The 16,303-nt window shown below is 50.0% G+C and overlaps 1 protein-coding gene across 5 annotated transcripts in view; it reads right to left on the bottom strand.

The window, feature by feature from the left end:
* Nucleotides 1-1,103: 1,103 nt before the first annotated feature.
* LOC309395812 (transcription factor COE1-like) overlaps nt 1,104-16,303 on the bottom strand; it is a gene marked incomplete at its 5' end in the record, with an annotated part of 78,646 nt that continues 63,446 nt past the window's right edge. For 2 of the 5 annotated variants that reach the window (XM_081960374.1, XM_081960378.1), the window contains 6 exons: nt 3,300-5,460; nt 7,228-7,306; nt 9,791-9,964; nt 11,469-11,654; nt 12,563-12,740; nt 15,350-15,415. In XM_081960374.1, the coding sequence (XP_081816500.1) occupies nt 7,233-7,306; nt 9,791-9,964; nt 11,469-11,654; nt 12,563-12,740; nt 15,350-15,415 (678 nt within the window). In that variant the 3' untranslated portion in view covers nt 3,300-5,460; nt 7,228-7,232. Of the gene's footprint in view, nt 1,401-3,299; nt 5,461-7,227; nt 7,307-9,790; nt 9,965-11,468; nt 11,655-12,562; nt 12,741-15,349; nt 15,416-16,303 lie in introns of those variants that run through there. The other 3 variants (XM_081960377.1, XM_081960376.1, XM_081960375.1) reach the window with 2 other exon arrangements.

The raw sequence follows: 16,303 nt of genomic DNA, 5'->3' as shown, positions 1-16,303 counted from the left end.
AATCCCTCCCACCCACCCCTGTATCCGTTGCCATCCCAATGCCGCCCTGGAGTTTTAACAGAGCACAGGTAGTTCTCGACTTATGACAGTTCACTGAAGGGTGTAAGAAGCTTGACTTAGTTGAAAAAGCTTAAGCAGTTGGCGGGACTGGTTAGGAGTTGGATGGAGACCACCAGAAGCTCCCCCCTCCCCCGAGCTATGAAGCAGCCTCGGAAGTCTGCTCTCCTCCCAGGAGAAGCCAAGGGCCAGCCAATTCCACGGGGCAGCTGCCAAAAAGCCACCATCCGTGTGACTCTGGGGGTCTCCCTTGGCTTGATGGGAGCCCGTTGGACAGTGATGTTGTGATGGAGAGGCAGCTGTGAAAACAGTTGCAGGAAGCAGTTTTCCCCCTATCCCTGGCCTGCCCCATCCTCCTCCTTTTTATTTCCCTTCTCCGATACATACAGCTAGTCCTCGAATCACCAGAGTTCGCTTTTGATTTTGATTTTCCCTGTCCACAGAACAGGGGAGGGGCGCATTCGGCTTGCTATATAAAGAAAATTTAGCACAGGCATTCAGCTGCCCTCTGTAGGGAATTTGGAAGAGGGCCGACTGATCCATTCCCATCCGAGAAGGGGTAAAATATGATTTGAATCTACGATTCCTCCCACTGTCCTCACCACTTTCTACAGAGAGGGGGTGTCAAACTCAAGGCCCACGGGCCAGATCCAACTCACAGGGTGCTTAAATCTGGCCCATGGGGCCGTCCTGGAAATAGCAAAGGACCAGCCCGCGGTGCCTCTGGCCGCCATAATTGCATGTGTGTGTGTGGAGGTCATGTGTGCTCTCCGTGCCCCATTTTGGCTGGCAGGGTTCTGCAGGAGGCAGCCGGCCCGCGGCAGAGAACTACAGTGCTAACCCGGCCCTTGAAGAAATCCAGTTTGACACCCACCTCCCTGTAAAAAGGGATGGCATTATTGTCTGGTTTGGAAGCACTCCTGCCTCAGACAAGCAGGCGGTGCAGAGTGTGGTGAGGACAGCAGAAAAGATTATTGGAAGTTCACTTCCATCCAGGACAGGGCAGGTCAGCGATGTTTGAGCAGGGTCTGCAGGATTGTCTGGGATCCTCTGCGTCCTCTTCACGACCTGGGTGGGGAATTTGGGAGTGGAAGTCCACACAGGGTTGTAAGACACTCATCCTGAGTGCAGAGCAGCTTTGGGCTTGTTGGGAAACTGAGAAAGGCGTCTGGCAGATGGTGGTCAAAGAGGTTGGAGATGGAATCAGTACGGACTTCCTTCCTTCCTTTCCTTCTTCCCCTTTCCCTCGTAGCTTTTTTTCCCTTCCTTCCTTCCCTTCCTTTTTTCCCTTTCTCCTTCTTTCTTCTTTTTCTCCTCCTCCTCTTCCGCCCTCCCTCTCCTCCCTCTGCAACCTATGTAGGAAAAAGAAAGGTTGCATTCCTCACACAAAACCGCATTTCTGTGGTTGAGCCTTTTCTTGGGTCTGTCCATGCTCCCTTCTTCATGGGGCCCTCAATTCTCCACTCAGTGCTGTAACCCTGGTCCCCCCTGCATGGGACCAGGCCTGGATTCTGAAGGGCAGGCCAAGGGTGTGGGTTCCAGCCTGCCCCTTGGCTTGATCCAGCAGAATCGTCTCAGGAAAAGCTCCCCCCCCCACCCCAAAGGATTTATTAAAATATTTATGACTGAGAGAGACATGGGAACAAGGTCAGCTAATCAACAGACACAGCAAATAAGTCAGCCAATGGGAGCTTAGACAGATCTGAGTCTGTGCAGAGAATTGAAACAGAAACTTCAGCAGTTCTGCTGCTCTGAGAAGTAAACTAGCAGTCTGCCTCGGCTTGTCTGCTGAGATGAAGCTAACTGCTGGTGTTTGCCTGTAGCTCTCCTGCCTTGCGTTTACTTGGAAGAACCTCCTGTTGGTGTTGTACATTTATTCACCTATTCTGATTTATAGAAAGGAGTTAATGAATCCAGCTGCATCGGTTGTCCGTGTGGGCTTTCTGGATTTGAATTCATGACCGGACTCCCCAACCAGAAGAGATAGGTTAGAGCTCATGAAACAAAGTCTCCCTTATTTTCTAACCCAAGGATCCCATCCTTCTCCTCCTCCTCCTCTCCACAAACCTCATTCCCTACTGGCACTGATAATGTTACCTAGTTGGGTCGTGAAATGTCTGCAAGAAAACCACCTAAGCTCAGAGAGCATCAAGGATCCCACAGTCCTCCTCCTCTTCCTCCTCCATTCCACAAACCCACTCCCTTCTAGCACTGATGATGTTACCTAGTTGGGTTATGAAACGCCTGTAAGAAAGCATACAAGCTCAGAGAGCACCAAGGACCTCTTAAGTCAAGATACTCATCCCACCAAGGAGAATCTATAGATCAATGTTGGCAAACCAAAATGGGAGCACGAGCACCTGTGCTGGAAACCAGAAGAGTAGCCGCCCAGTGCGCATGTGAACGCTGGGAAGATTATCTTCTGGTTTCTGGCGCATGCATGCGCACCGCCCAGCTGGTCTTCGCACGCTCATCAGAAACCAGAGGACCGGGTGGCCAGTGTGCATGCGCGCACCGGAGACCAGAAGATCACCTTCCCGACATGCGCATGCGCACCGGGCAGCTACTCTTCCAGTTTCCGGCGCTCCCGCATTTGTGAAGACCAGCTGGCCAGCACGCTGGAACTTGGAAGAGCAATGGGCAACAGCTCGTGTGTCCGGAGAGATGGCTCTGGGTGCCGCTTCTGGCACTCGTGCCATAGGTTCGCCATCACGGCTATAGATGGCTGAGTGATGCAGTTTTCCAGCTGCAACTCAACTTTTCTGTTCTTTTTCTCTTTGAAATGGCACTCCGCAACTGTTGTAGAAAAACCACCATGGTCTTTGATCGATTTCACCTGGATTTAGGTGGCCTCAAGGAGAGCCTTTCTCAGCTTCCAATGGATCAGGCTGGACATAATATTATGTAGAAGAAACAGCCCTCGGAGTTACAGAATTTACCGTATAACAGAGTTGGAAGAGGCCTTGGAGGTCATCTAGTCCAGCCCCCCTGCTAGAGGGTTGAGAGGGAATCATAGAATCTAGAACCGGAAGGGACCTTGGAAGTCACGTAGCTCAGCCCACCTGCTAAAGTGTTGAGTGGGAATCATAATCCTAGAAGAGACTTTGGAGGTCATCTAGTCCAGCCCCCTGACCAAGGCAGGAGTCTTCATACCAATCCCAGACCTATTAAAAGGACAAAATGCACTTTGGCACCCCGGAGACAGGAATCGGCTCCAAATTAAGAGGGACTTGCTGGAGGAGGCAATTAAAGTGGTATATTGATATATTCTAGGGCTTTTTCCTAAGAAATTGCAATAATGGTTCATTTACATGTGCTTACATTGGAAAAAAAATATAACAGTGCAGCCAGGGGTTTTTAACCGACATAGGCTATCGTACAACATTATCACAGGACATACAATGAAAAGAAGGAAGGAAGGAAGGAAGGAAGGAAGGAAGGAAGGAAGGGAAGGAAGAAAGAAAGAAAGAAAGAAAGAAAGAAAGAAAGAAAGAAAGAAAGAAAGAAAGAAAGAAAGAAAGAAAGAAAGAAAGAAAGAAAGAAAGAATGAATCAAAGGGAAACGCAGGAGAGAAAGAAAGACCAGGGAAAACATGAGACAAAGATAAATACACTGCGAACAGAACCTGGCCAGACAGATTAGGATCCCAACTTGGGAGGGTTTTTTTTTTTGTCTCCGCAGTCTTTATTTACAGATATTTGCGCCCCCCCCAGCCCCTCCCCACCCTTTTGCCACTCGGAAATAAGGCTAGAAAAATAATGCAAGAGGCAGGGAGAAGAAACGGACTCCCCAGGGGTCTGCTGAGCTCAGAGGTTGCTTTCGATGGGACTTGCAAAAGCCACCCAGCTGGAATCGGGGTCCCATTCCCCACCCCCACCCCCACCCCCTGCGCTCGCTTGGATCTCACTGTCTATTTTCTCTTTGTTGTTGTCGTTTTGCAAAACGAAGAGAGAAAGAGACGACTAGGAAAAGGCATGACAAAGAATTGGTTGCGGTCAATTAAAAAATCTCTCTTTTTTTGGTTTTAAAAAAGAACAGCGGGATGAAAAAATTATGATTATTTTAAAAAAGCTTGAAACCCGAGTTTAAGTTTGGAGAATTTGGAGAGGGCTGCTACGGGTCCTTTTGAGGGGTGAGCGGGGGATGAAAGAATGTAAAAAAAAATGGGAAAGTGGAAAAGAGAGAGGGGGCTCTTGATGATTGATGCTGTTGCTTAAATGCCTCTTTCGTCATTGTTTTTTGTCTCTTAAATACAGGGAGTCCTCGATTTGCAACGGTTCATTTAGTGACCGTTCAAAGTTAGAACAGCGCTGGAAAAAAAGGACCCATGATTGTTTTTCACACATAGGACAGTGGAAGCCCCTCCCCCCCGGGCTCCTATTTATGACGGTCGCACAGCGTTCTGGTGACGGGGGGGAGGTCACGTGGTTCCCCCCTTTGGCGACCTCCTGAGAACGTCGACAGGGAGGTTATAGATTCACTTAACAACCGTGGAACTGACTTAACAGCGGCGGTGATTCGCTTAACCCCTGGGGCGAGCAAGGTCGTAAAATGAGGCCAAAACTCACTTAGCCACAGAAGCCCCCCCCCAAAAAAATTTGGGGCTCCGTTGTGGTCGTATGTCGAGGACTACCGGTAAGAAAGACAAGAAAGGCCTGGAAAATTGGGAGCAGCTGAAGGCGGCTGCAGACAAGCCAACGTTTGGCCAGGATGAAGGGGGGGTGGGCTGGGGGGGGTGGACCTAATCCAAACCAGCTTGCTTTGCAAGGCAGTTCCTGGGAGAACCCAGGGGTCCTGGGGGGGGGTGTTAGGGGGTAGTGGGAGGGCTGACGCTTGGAGTCTGGTTTGCATGGGGGTCTTTTCCTTCAGGTGTGGGAATGGACCCCCGAGCTTTTAAGTAAAGGAAAACTGCTGGGAATGGGAAACCCCTCCCTCTTGGCCATGAGCAAGTCTCCCTGAGTGAGGGTCCCTGCCTGGGCGAGGGTCTCCCTCAGTCTGTTTGTGATCCTTCCACCAGAGCGGGACGGGATGGCCAAAGGACCCCTTCATGGAAGATGGTGGGGCCCCTATCCCTTTGCAAGGTCTCTCTCCTCCCTGGTCGCCTCCTCCTCTTTAAGGAAGGAGCCCCCTCCCCAAATCCAGAGTTGTAGCTCTCCAAGGCCTCGGTCAACCTCCTTCAGCCCCGATGCATTGGCCTGGGCCGAAGAGAGGGGGGTCTCGTGGGATGACGGATCCAACCAATAACATGGCAGTCACCAGGGATGAGGAGAATTCGGAAGCCAGGTCTTGCGCCCCGTGCCCAGGCATCCATTGGAGGGTCTCAAAAGTCCAAGTGCCAGTCAGTTTGCGTATTCTTCCTCCCATCCCTGATTCACATGGGTGGGACAATCAGCCCCGACAGGCCTGGAAAAGAGAGACGGTCTGAGTCAAATCCTCGAGAAGCTCAGTTGGCCGCGCCACAAAGAATAACACCCACAACCTCTGGTGGCAAGTTGTTCCACTGATCAACTGCTCTTGAGGAGCAATGCAGAAATTCATGGTTCTCGGTTCTCTGGGTGTAATTCAACATGGAATAATAGCGTCGGAAGGGACCTTGGAGGTCTTCTATTCCAACCCCCTGCTCAGGCAGGAGATCCTACACCATTTCAGACAAATGGTTATCCAATCTCTTCTTAAAAACATCCAGTGATGGAGCACCCACAACCTCTGGTGGGGAGGAGTTCCCTAGGTTAATTGTTCTCACTGTCAGGCTATTTCTCCTTAGTTCTAGGTTGCTTCTCTCCTGGATTAGATTCTACCCATCACGTCTCATCCTGCTCTCAGGTGCATTGGGGAATAGATTGACCCCCCCCCTCTCTGTAGCAGCCCCATAAATGTTGGAAGGCTACTGTCATCTCATCCTTAGCCCTTCAGATAGCAATAACCCTTAGCACTTTGACTTATATACCGCTTCACATCCTTCTTTAAGCGTTTTGCAGAGTCAGCCCCTTGCCCCCAACAATCCGGGTCCTCATTTTACTGACCTCTGAAGGATGGAAGAATGGAGCCTGGTGAGATTCGATCTGCCAAACTGATGGCAGCCAGTGACCAGCAGAAGTAGCCTGCAGTAGTGCACTCTCACCACTGCGCTACCTGTGACTCTTGCTCATTGCAGCATTTGGGAGCTAATGACGACAATGCTTCACTTGTGACTTTGGATTCTTAGAACATAGAATAGCAGAGTTGGAAGGGACCTTGGAGGTCTTCTAGTCCAGCCCCCTGCTCAAGCAGGAGGTTTAATACCATTCCAGACAAGTGACTGTCCAGTTTGTCCTTAAAAGCCTGCAGTGTTGGGGCATTCACAACTTCTGGAGGCAACTTCTGTTCCACTGATTAATTGTTCTCACTGTCAGGAAATTTCTCCTCAGTTCTAAGTTGCTTCTCTCCTTGATTAGTTTCCACCCATTGCTTCTTGATCTACCCTCAGGTGTCTTGGAGAATAGCTTGACTCCCTCTTCTTTCTGGCAGCCCCTGAGATATTGGAAGATGCTATCATGTCTCCCCTTGTCCTTCTTTTCATTAAACCAGACATCCCCAATTCCAAAGGAGATATGCCATCATGACTCTTGAGTTATGGCCAGCTTCATAAGTTCCGCCTGGGCACCCCCAAATTTGCACGCAAGACTGTCCAGGTTCTGTCCCAATGCTGCTTTTTTCTTGTTTTATTTTTTGAAAACGTTTCACTTCTCATCCAAGAAGCTTCTTCGGTTCTTCTCTCAGTTGGACCTGAAGAAGCTTCTGGATGAGAATTAAAAGATCTTCAAAATTGGATTGCATCCTTCAGGCCACTCATTTCTCATTTTGGGCCGCATCCTGCAGTCATTCCTGGTTGTCTCTCGGGCCTTTGGCGAGATCAAATGTTAAGTCTTCTAGTCCAACCCTCTGCTCAAGGCAGGAACCCCAGGCCATCGCATACCTGGCCATACATAGCTACATCCACCTAAGTATCTACCTTCACCTGTCCTCATTCTGGTGGAGAATGCAGGTGCTTAGGAGGCTGTGGCAGGGGGGTTAATCAGGGTGGGAGGAGCAACGAAGGGAGGGAGAGAGAGAGAGAGAGAGAGAGAAACAGGCAGACAGACAGAGAGAGCGGAGAAGGCAAAAGAGCGGAAGGAGAGAGAAGGAACATACTGTGATTAAGAGTAAGCCAATCCTTGGAGTGACCGAGAGGCGGTTTGAAACTTGTCTGCAGAATCCTCAAAGGGTTGGTCTGGTTGGTGGGATCGAGCAAGCAGCGAGCAGGGAGGGAAGGAAGAAGGGAAGGAAGGAAGAACGGGAAAGAGAAAAAAGAAGGAAAGAAAGATGACACAGATGAAACAGTGAAGGCAGGAGGGAGGGAGGGAGGGGAGGAAGGAAAGAAAAAGAGAAAAAGAAAGGAAAGAAGGATGAGGCAGATGAAAGAGGGAGGGAGGAAGGAATAAAAAAGAAACAGGAAAGGAGAGAGGGAGGAAGGAGGGAAGGGGAAGAGAGAAAGGGATGAAGGAAAGAAGGAAGGAGAGACAAAAAAGGAAAGAGGGATGAGATAGATGAAAGAGGGAGGAAGGGAGAGGGAGAAAGGAAGGAAAAAGAAAAAGAAAGCGGAAGGAGGGAGGGAAAAGAGAGAAAGATATGAAGGAAAGAAGGAAGGAGAAAGAGAAAAAGAAAGGAAAGGGATGAGACAGATGAAAGAGGGAGGGGGAGGAAGAAAGGCATAAAAGGAATAAGTAAAAGGAAAGGAGAGAGGGGGGAAGGATGAAATGAGGGAGAAGGGTAGGAGCGAGGTAAGGGAAGAGAGAAAGCGAGGAAGGAAGGAAGGAAGTTAGAAGAGGAAAAAGATGGATGAGACAGATGAAACAGAGAGGAAGGGTAGGAAGAAGGAAGGAAACAAGGGAGGAAAAGGCAAGAGAGAGGAAGGAAGGAAGGAAGGAAAGAAGAAAGGAAGGAAAAAGCAAGGAAAGAGAAAAACCAAGAAATAAAAATAAAAAGAGTTAGAAAAGTACAAAAAACGGCAGTAAAGATACACTTGAGACTCTATGAAGACAAGATAAATATTCCTCTCCATAAAATACCTTATCCTGGATTTAGACAGGAGCTTGGATTACTGAATAATGCAGATTTCCCCCATTTCCTTTCCTCATGGGAGAGATTTAGGGTGCTCTGAAGGAAGGGGAGTGGGGGGGGGGGGAGAAGGAAAAAAGCACCACAAGGAAATCCCTGGGAGGAAGCTGCTTCGTCTGGTAGCTCTTCAGCTTCGTGGGAAGGAGGTAGGGCAGTTCTTGGGGGACTTTGCTGAGTTGGAAACAACATTGTCCACGGAGGGTTTGGGGGAATTCAAATCTCCGTTACCGGTCAGCCCAGACAACAGACTGGTCCTCATTGAGGCCCCGCTTGGCTGAAAGCTCTTTATTTTGAAAACCAGGAGAGGAATTTCAGCTTTAGCTGTGCAAAAGAACATTTCAACATTCCGTCAGCCTGACAACCCTTTGGGGTGAAGAGGGGACCCACCCCGCTTCTCCCCCAAAGTGTCTTTATTCCTGTCCATCTAGGACCCATTGGGGGACGATGGACGATGCCTCTGAGCCGATTGGACTTTCTTTCACGGAAAGGCTCCCTGCTTAGACATCTCATATTTTGTAATTATTATTTTTAAAAAACCTAAAAAAAAAATCCTGGTTTACAACATGCCAAGGATAGATTCTACTAGTGTTTTTCAATCTTGAACACTTGAAGAGGAGTGGACTTCAACTCCCAGAATTCCCCAGCCAGCGCATGCATGCGCTGGCTGGGGAATTCTGGGAGTTGAAGTCCACCCCTCTTCAAGTGCCCGAGTGTCAGGCCTGCAGCCATCTTTTCTTTCGGATCTTTGGCCTGCCACACTTTCTATTCTTCTATTATGCCTTTTCTATGGTGGGAAAATGTGATGGGGGAATGTACGGAGTTAGATAATATGTAGCCATAACAACATTCTTTCTAGAAAGCCAAGGTCATCCTTTGTCTCTGCATATCTGCACCCCACCAGAACTGGATGGGTGGAACTGCCAGCGTGGCAGTGGGAGATTGGGCCACGGGATGGGCTAGTGGGTATGGGGGGGCAAGATCTTGAACTTTCAACTGGGTGGGGAAAACCTGGAAGCTTTCGGATTCAGGTTTTCCCAGATGTGCCAACATGGCTCTCTTCATCAATTTGAGGAATCATTTGCTTTGGACTCTGATTTACTTTTGGATGCTATTTGGAAACCTGACACCGAGGTTGAAAAACACTATCCTAGAATAGACAGGTAGTCCTCGACGTACGACCACAATGGAGCCCCAAGTTTCTGTTCTGAAGTGACGGATTTCTTCAGTCAGCTTCATTTTATGACCGTTCTTGCCCCAGTTGTTAAGTGAATCACTGCAGTTGTTAAGTCAGTCCCGCGGTTGTTGAGTGAATCTGGCTTCCCCATGGACTTTGCTTGTCGGAAGGTCGCCACAGGGGACACTAAAACCCTCATAAACACGAGTCAGTTGTGAAGCGTCTGAATTTTGACCATGTGGATGCTGCAATGGTCATAAGTGTGAGAAACAGCCACGTCACTTTTACCAGTGCCGTTGTAGCTTCGAACGGTCACTAAAGGTATTGTCGTAAGTCGAGGGCTACCTGTGCCATAAGGGGCGGTGGTGAGATTGCAAAGGTCACCAGGGTGGGAAGTCTGGTTTGAAGAGAAAGCCCACTTACCTTGCAGGCCGGTCCCATTGGTGCTGGTGCAATTGGGGGGCGGGGAGGCCTGGGGCCGGACAACGGGGGCAAAGGCGCTTTTCTGCTTGACGGCCGAGATCATGTTGACCGGGGAGAAGGAGAAGACACCGGCGGGGGTGGAGGAAGCCCCCAGGGGTGGGCTCGATGGCATGACTGGGGGGGTGGAGGGGAAAGAAGGATACATGTCAGTACAGCAGAGAAGGGGGGGGTGTCTCGAGTCCCAGGAAGGGAGGGAAGGCGGCTGGCTTCCTCCTCCTCCTCTCTGCAAACCCCACACTCTTCTAGCACGGATGATGTAGCCTAGGTGGGCTATGAAATGTCTGGAAGAAAACAACCAGGCTCAGACAACACCGAGAACCCCACAGTCCCCTTTCCTCCTCCTCCTCCTCCTCCTCCTCCTCCTCCTCCTCCATCATCATTATCATCACTGTTCTGCACCGTTATGCAAAAGTCCACCAAAGTCTTCTCTGGTGTCCAGTTTTGGGGACAGACTGGAGTCTTCTAGGGATTTCCCAGACCAGGACTTTCCAGATCTTTGGTCTCTCCATTCAGAAGCTTCTTCCCTTGTATGAGTGGGTGATGGCCACTGAAAGCCAACTGGGGTCCGTCATTCTCTCCCATCCCAACCCACCTCACAGGATCGTTGTTGTTGTGGGGTTAATAGGAAGAGAAAGATGAGTTGGGGTAGGTTGGTTGCCTCAAATTATTTGTGAGAATAATAAACAAACAATCCAGCTCAAAAGAAAACATATTCTTAGACTTAAAGCCTCGCTTCAAGGAGAGTTTCACCATCGCGGTCGACGTAGCCCTGGCTCAGAACACACACACACACACACACACACGCACCCAAATTTGCACAAAAGCATTTGAGGGTTCTGACCTCGGCTTCCCCAGCAGCACAAAACGGAGTCCTCGTCTTTTTATTTAATTGACAGTGAATTCCTCTCCAGCAAAGTCTTTCCTCTCCCACAGTCTTTCAAGGTAGTCCACAATTACCAACCTTTATCAGGCTTGGCGAGTGGCCAGGCCGAGATCTTTCAGACGCCGCAATACTTGGTAAGAATGCAGGAATGAACTAAGTGCCTCCTGCAAGCTCCACTCCCCTTCCGCTCCTCTTTTATTCCATATGGGAGGGGCCATTCATCGTCCGCCTGTGGCCTTCCTCCCAAGTGGACCCTTGTTCCTTAGCTGCTTCCTTCATTCTGCGCCTGCGCACACTGGGAACAGGCTCCAGCTATTCGTCTGACTCTGAAGCAGAGGTGGGTTGCTACCAGTTCGGGAGAACCGTTAGTGGAAATTGTGACTGGATCGCCGAACCGGTAGGGCCTGCAGGCTCGCCACGCCCCCAAACTGGTTCCCTGGTCACTGTGGCATGTTTTTTTTTTGATATTTTCAATGTTGTGCGCATGCACGGATCTATTTTGCAAATTGGCACAAACCGAACTGACAGTAACGCCAGCAGTAACCCACCTCTGCTCTGACGGTAGTTATAACGGTCGTACGTCTCCGGCCCCCTCTCTGCCTCCGACGCAGAGCCCTCGTCAGAGCCCTCGCCAGACTCCAGGACCGGCCCAGGCTCCTCCCCAACCTCCTCCCTGTCACAACATGGTGTGAATCCACAGCAAGTAATGAATCCAGCTGGTGCCCTGATACTCACTGGCATAGGGAGAGTTGGCTGTGGAGCCGTTGAGAAAACTGGGCGAGCCTGGAACCCCAAGACCCGTCATGGAGGCCCCTGCGTAACCGTTCATGCTAGATGTGATTGTGTTGTAGTTACTCTGCTGCGGGGTGGAGCTGGGCACGTAGCTCCGGGGCGAGACGCTGCTTGCGCTGCGTGGGTATCCTGGAATTCAGACGGAGAGAAAATAAGTAAATAAACCAAAACACGGGTAAGTCCTCGACTTGCGGCAGTTCATTTAGTGACTGTTCAAAGTTACAAAGGCAGTGAAAAGAAGGGGCATATTTTTCATACTTGGGAGCGGGGAAGTTTCCCCCGATCAAAATTCGGACACTTGGCAACCGACTCGTATTTATGACGGAGGGCACGTGATCCACTTTTGCAACTTTCTGACGAGCAAAGTCAACGGGGAATCCAAATTCACTTAACAGCCGCGCAACTAATTTAGCGAATGTAAGTGTTCACTTAACAACGGTGGCAAGAAAAGTCGTAAATGTTTCACTGAGCACACATCAATTTGGGGCTCGGTTGCGGTCATAACTCAAGGCCACCTGTACTCTCTGACCCACAGGGAACTGGGGAGGAAAAGAACCCTTAGGGTGGACTGGCAAATGGAGCTTCCAGCTTTAGGAGTTGTCTACCTCCCTTTCCACAGATTATGAGGAGGTTCATGCGATGGGGGGCCATCAGCTGGGATGGCTCCAATGACAGTAGTTGGAGTTCTCGACTTACGGTAGTTCTCGACTTATGACCGCAACGGAGACCAAAATGTATGCCATTGCAGCTGTTAAGCGAGATGCCCATTGAGTGACCGCCTCACTCAATGACTGCAATCCTGGCTCTCCCCATTGAAGCCATCGGGGAAAATTCCACACGGCAGTCACACTGGCAACCCGACAAAACTTTGAACAAATTGCCGGGCACCCAGATTGCCAACTTATGACCGGGCAGGGCAGGGGCACGGCAACGGTCGTAAGTTCAAGTACCTATCAAACGTTCCTTCACTCAGCGGTCTCATCATTTCGAACCTTCGCGGCATGAAGGGTCGCTGAGTGAGGACTTCCTTGGCCTACCTTGTTCCGAGCCCTGAGTGGACTCGCTGATGTTGATGGCCAGCTGGCTCCCAAAGGAGTTGACGCCCATCATGCCCGAGTGCCCATGGTTCCCGGCCAGGGAGGTCAGCTGGTGAGGGTTGCGCGGGACGCTGTACAAGGCTTCGGCGATATCGGCTGCCCGTTTCAAGATGGTGTCCTGTTTGGGGGCAAGAGATCAGTCCGCGTCACGGTGGCGGCGGCTGCTCAGGACACTCCCTTTCCCAGCCTTGCAGTCCCTCCAAAGTGTCGGGTATGCCACTGGCTGGGGATGCTGGGTATTGGAGTCCCAGCCTATCCGGGAAGGGGTGCTGCACAATTCTTTCGGGCTCAAGCAGAGAGGATGGGGGAAAAGAAGATTTTTCAAGGGGGAAGGAGCTTGGACCAGGAAAGAGCCAGGTTCGGATCCACCCTCAATATGGAAGGACCCTGGGAGAAGAGCACTTTTAGGTCAGCTTCAACCGCTGAGGGACAAACAGACGTAGCTGTCACGATCCCTTAATAAATCCACTAAAAGGCACGGATGGGGCAATAGGAATCTGGAGCCGCAAAATGCCAGTTTTGCTCTAGCAGTTAAGGCATCAAGTTAGGAAAAAAAGAGGAGGTGGTGAGTTCTAGTCTCACCTTAGGCACGAAAGCCAACTGGGTGACTTTGGGCCAATCACCAGGAGACAGTGAGCTCTAGTCCCGCCTTAGCCATGAAAGCCGGCTGGGTGACTTTGGCCCAATCACCAGGTGAGTTCTATTTTTGCTTTAGGGCACAAAAGCCGATTAGAGCGAATCAGGGTCAAGGAGAGAAGCAACCTGGAATTAAGGAGAAACTTCCTAACAGTGAGGGCAGTTAACCAGCGGAACAGCTTGCCACCAGAAGCTGTGGGTGTACCATCACCGGAGGTTTTCAAGAAGAGATGAGATAGCCATGTGTCTGGAACAGTATAGGGTTTCCTGCATGAGCAGGGAGTTGGACTAGAAGACCTCCGAGGTCCCTTCCAGCTCAAGGATTCTTTGTTCTAAAATGGTTGAAAGGGAAAACACAGCAATCTACTTTTGGGAAATCCCTTTTCCGCCTCAAACGGTGAGTTCGCATGGACAACCTTACCCACTTTAAAGCCAACCCTGCTTAGCATGGGGCAACACCCGGCAATTCCACCTTCCTAAGCGATGGGTGTAACATGTAGCCAGGCCCCAACGCTGGCTTTCCCATCTCCTTGGTGGGTGGCCGAGAATTCGGGCCCACCGTTCTGTTGCCGCTCAGCCCTGGACGGGTGGGGAAGATTGACACCCTGGAAGAGGAAGTCCCGGGGACTTTGGCCCGTAAAGCCAACTCCTCTCACCTGCTTGGCCTGACCTGACACCTCCTCAGGATCACAGCTATATCCGTCCAGGTGTTGGGAGCCATGACTGAGCTGTGAAAACACTGCCTGGACCTTGGGGGGGGGAGAGGGGGGGCAAGGAAGCAGGGAGCTGTTCGAAGCCGATTACTCAATCGCCCTGGAATCCCTGATGACAAACAGATGTTGGCTTGGGAGCCAGATGTTTGTAGGCGCCCAGCCAGAGCAGTGCAAGGTTCTGGGGAGAACTCTCTCCCTCTCTTTGTGTGTGTGTTTGTGTTTGTGTGTATGTGTGTGCGTGTTGAGGGTAGCAAGCAAGATCCAAGAAATGGAAATAATGATCTGCACAGATAAAGAACGGGGGGGGGGGGGGAGGGGAGGGGAGATATTGGATTTCTGGGAATCTTGGGATCTTGCATCAAAAACAAGTGTCTTCACATCTACAGGTCCACAGCTGGATTTGCAAGTTGGGATGGTTTCATGTGTTTGCAGCCAGCTGGAGCTGGGGTATGAATCTTCTGCAGAGGGTCCTTGTCCAACCTGGGGGCCTCCGGTGGGTTGCCTGAGGCATCGTGGGGATTTGTAGTCCAGCAAGGTTGGAAGGTTTCAGGTGGGAAAAGTTGGAATTCCAGTGTCCCAAGGAGCCATCTTGGTAGCTTTGCCTGTTTCGCTCAGGTATGGTTGCAAAAACCTCAGATAATCTCCAGGTGGCCTTAAAAAGATCCAGAAAAATAGTTTCCTCTGGTCTTCAAAGCCATTTCTGATGGTCCTAATTGCATCCTTTACCTTTACCAGGTATAGCTGGCAAAACCCAGAGACCCTCGATGTAGATCCTTAGTTAACCAGGAACAAGTTGAGTCACGGCAACAGAATTTCTTCCCTTTTTGGCTGGAAAGCAAGTGCCACCTTATTTGAGTACCTTTCATGCCTAAAGCAGGACTAGAACTCAAGTCTCTCTCTGGGTGATTGGCCCAAAGTCTCCCAGCTGGCTTTGTGCCTAAGACAGGACTAGAACTCACCGTCTCCTGGTTTTTGGCCTGGCGCCTTCAGCACTATACCAAACTGGCTCTCTTTGTATGACTTAGCTGTGTGCCATATGGAAAATTAAAATAATAAAACAAAACAAAACAAAACAAAAAATAAATAAAATAAAAATAAAAAATTTCATAAGGAGGGGTGGAATCCCCAGGTATGTGGACTTGCTAAGTATGAGTCAGAGCGTGGTTGTTTTCTCCATCCAGACCTGATGGATCAAGAAGACAGCGATGGATCACCAAACATCATCGGGGCATCGGTAACTAGACCCCTCAATGACCATGGACAACCTTGCCCTGATGTTCACCAGATGTTAAACCAAAGTGGGACGTTGCTGGCCTCCCTCTGCTCTTCCCCAATGCCGGGGGTGGTGGTGGTGGGGGGTGAGGGTAGTGAGACTTACTTGGTTATTGTGGGGCATCCCATACAAAGCCTCCACCAGATCGGCTGCTCTTTTTAGCAGGACCTCCTATGGGAGAGAGACACAGCTGAGATAAATACCTTGTTAACAAACCCCGTTAAAGAAGAACGCTTTTGATGGGAAATAACTCCAGAGGGTTGAACAAACTCTAGCTGTGCTCACAATCAAGCTGGTAGGAGACCAGCTTGATCCAACTTCATTAAATTAAATTAAAATTAACTTAATTAAAGCTTAATCGATCAGCTTAATTCCAACCTGGGATTAAGGAGAAATTCCCTGACAGTGAGAACAATGAACCAGTGGAACAGCCTGCCACCAGATGTTGTGGGTGATGCATCGCTGGAGGTTTTTAAGAAAAGACTGGAAAGCCAGTTGTCTGAAATGGTATAGTGTCTCCTGCTTGAGCAGGGGGCTGGGCTAGAAGACCTCCAAGGTCCCTTCCAACTCTATCCTGATTGATTGATTGAGATCAGAAAAGTCCAATTAAGCTGTAAAGCAGGAGTGTCCAATTCTGGTGACTTTAAAGCCTGTGGGCATTCTGGGAGTTGAAGTCCACAGGTCTAAAAATCACCAAAATTGGACACTCCTGCTGTAAAACAGAATTCATGGAACAGCTTGAAATAAAGAAAAAAAGTCATTAGAGGTTTTGGAGGGTCAGCTGTTCACACAATCTAGCAGGCCACACTTCTTCCTCTCCTGGAGACCTTCCAGACAGATTGTGCTCCCTCTCTGATCTTCCCAGAGTTCCTGGCCAAAACATCTGGCAGGCATCCAGGGGCCGGAAGGGTTCTTTGCAAAGATCGGACAGCTGTGGAGACTGTCCCCAATTCGAATGCATTCAGTACATCACAACAAGGCCAACGCTTTGTGCATTTCGACATGGGGACGGCCCCCCACAACTCCAGGGCGTCCGCCTACTATATTGGCCCTCAGCAA

The sequence above is a fragment of the Natrix helvetica genome (assembly GCF_964273705.1).
Source record: "Natrix helvetica genome assembly, chromosome: 7".
Lineage (NCBI taxonomy): Eukaryota > Metazoa > Chordata > Lepidosauria > Squamata > Natricidae > Natrix > Natrix helvetica.
The sequence above is the reverse complement of the archived record's forward strand: the minus strand, read 5'-3'. Positions and strand labels throughout refer to the sequence as shown.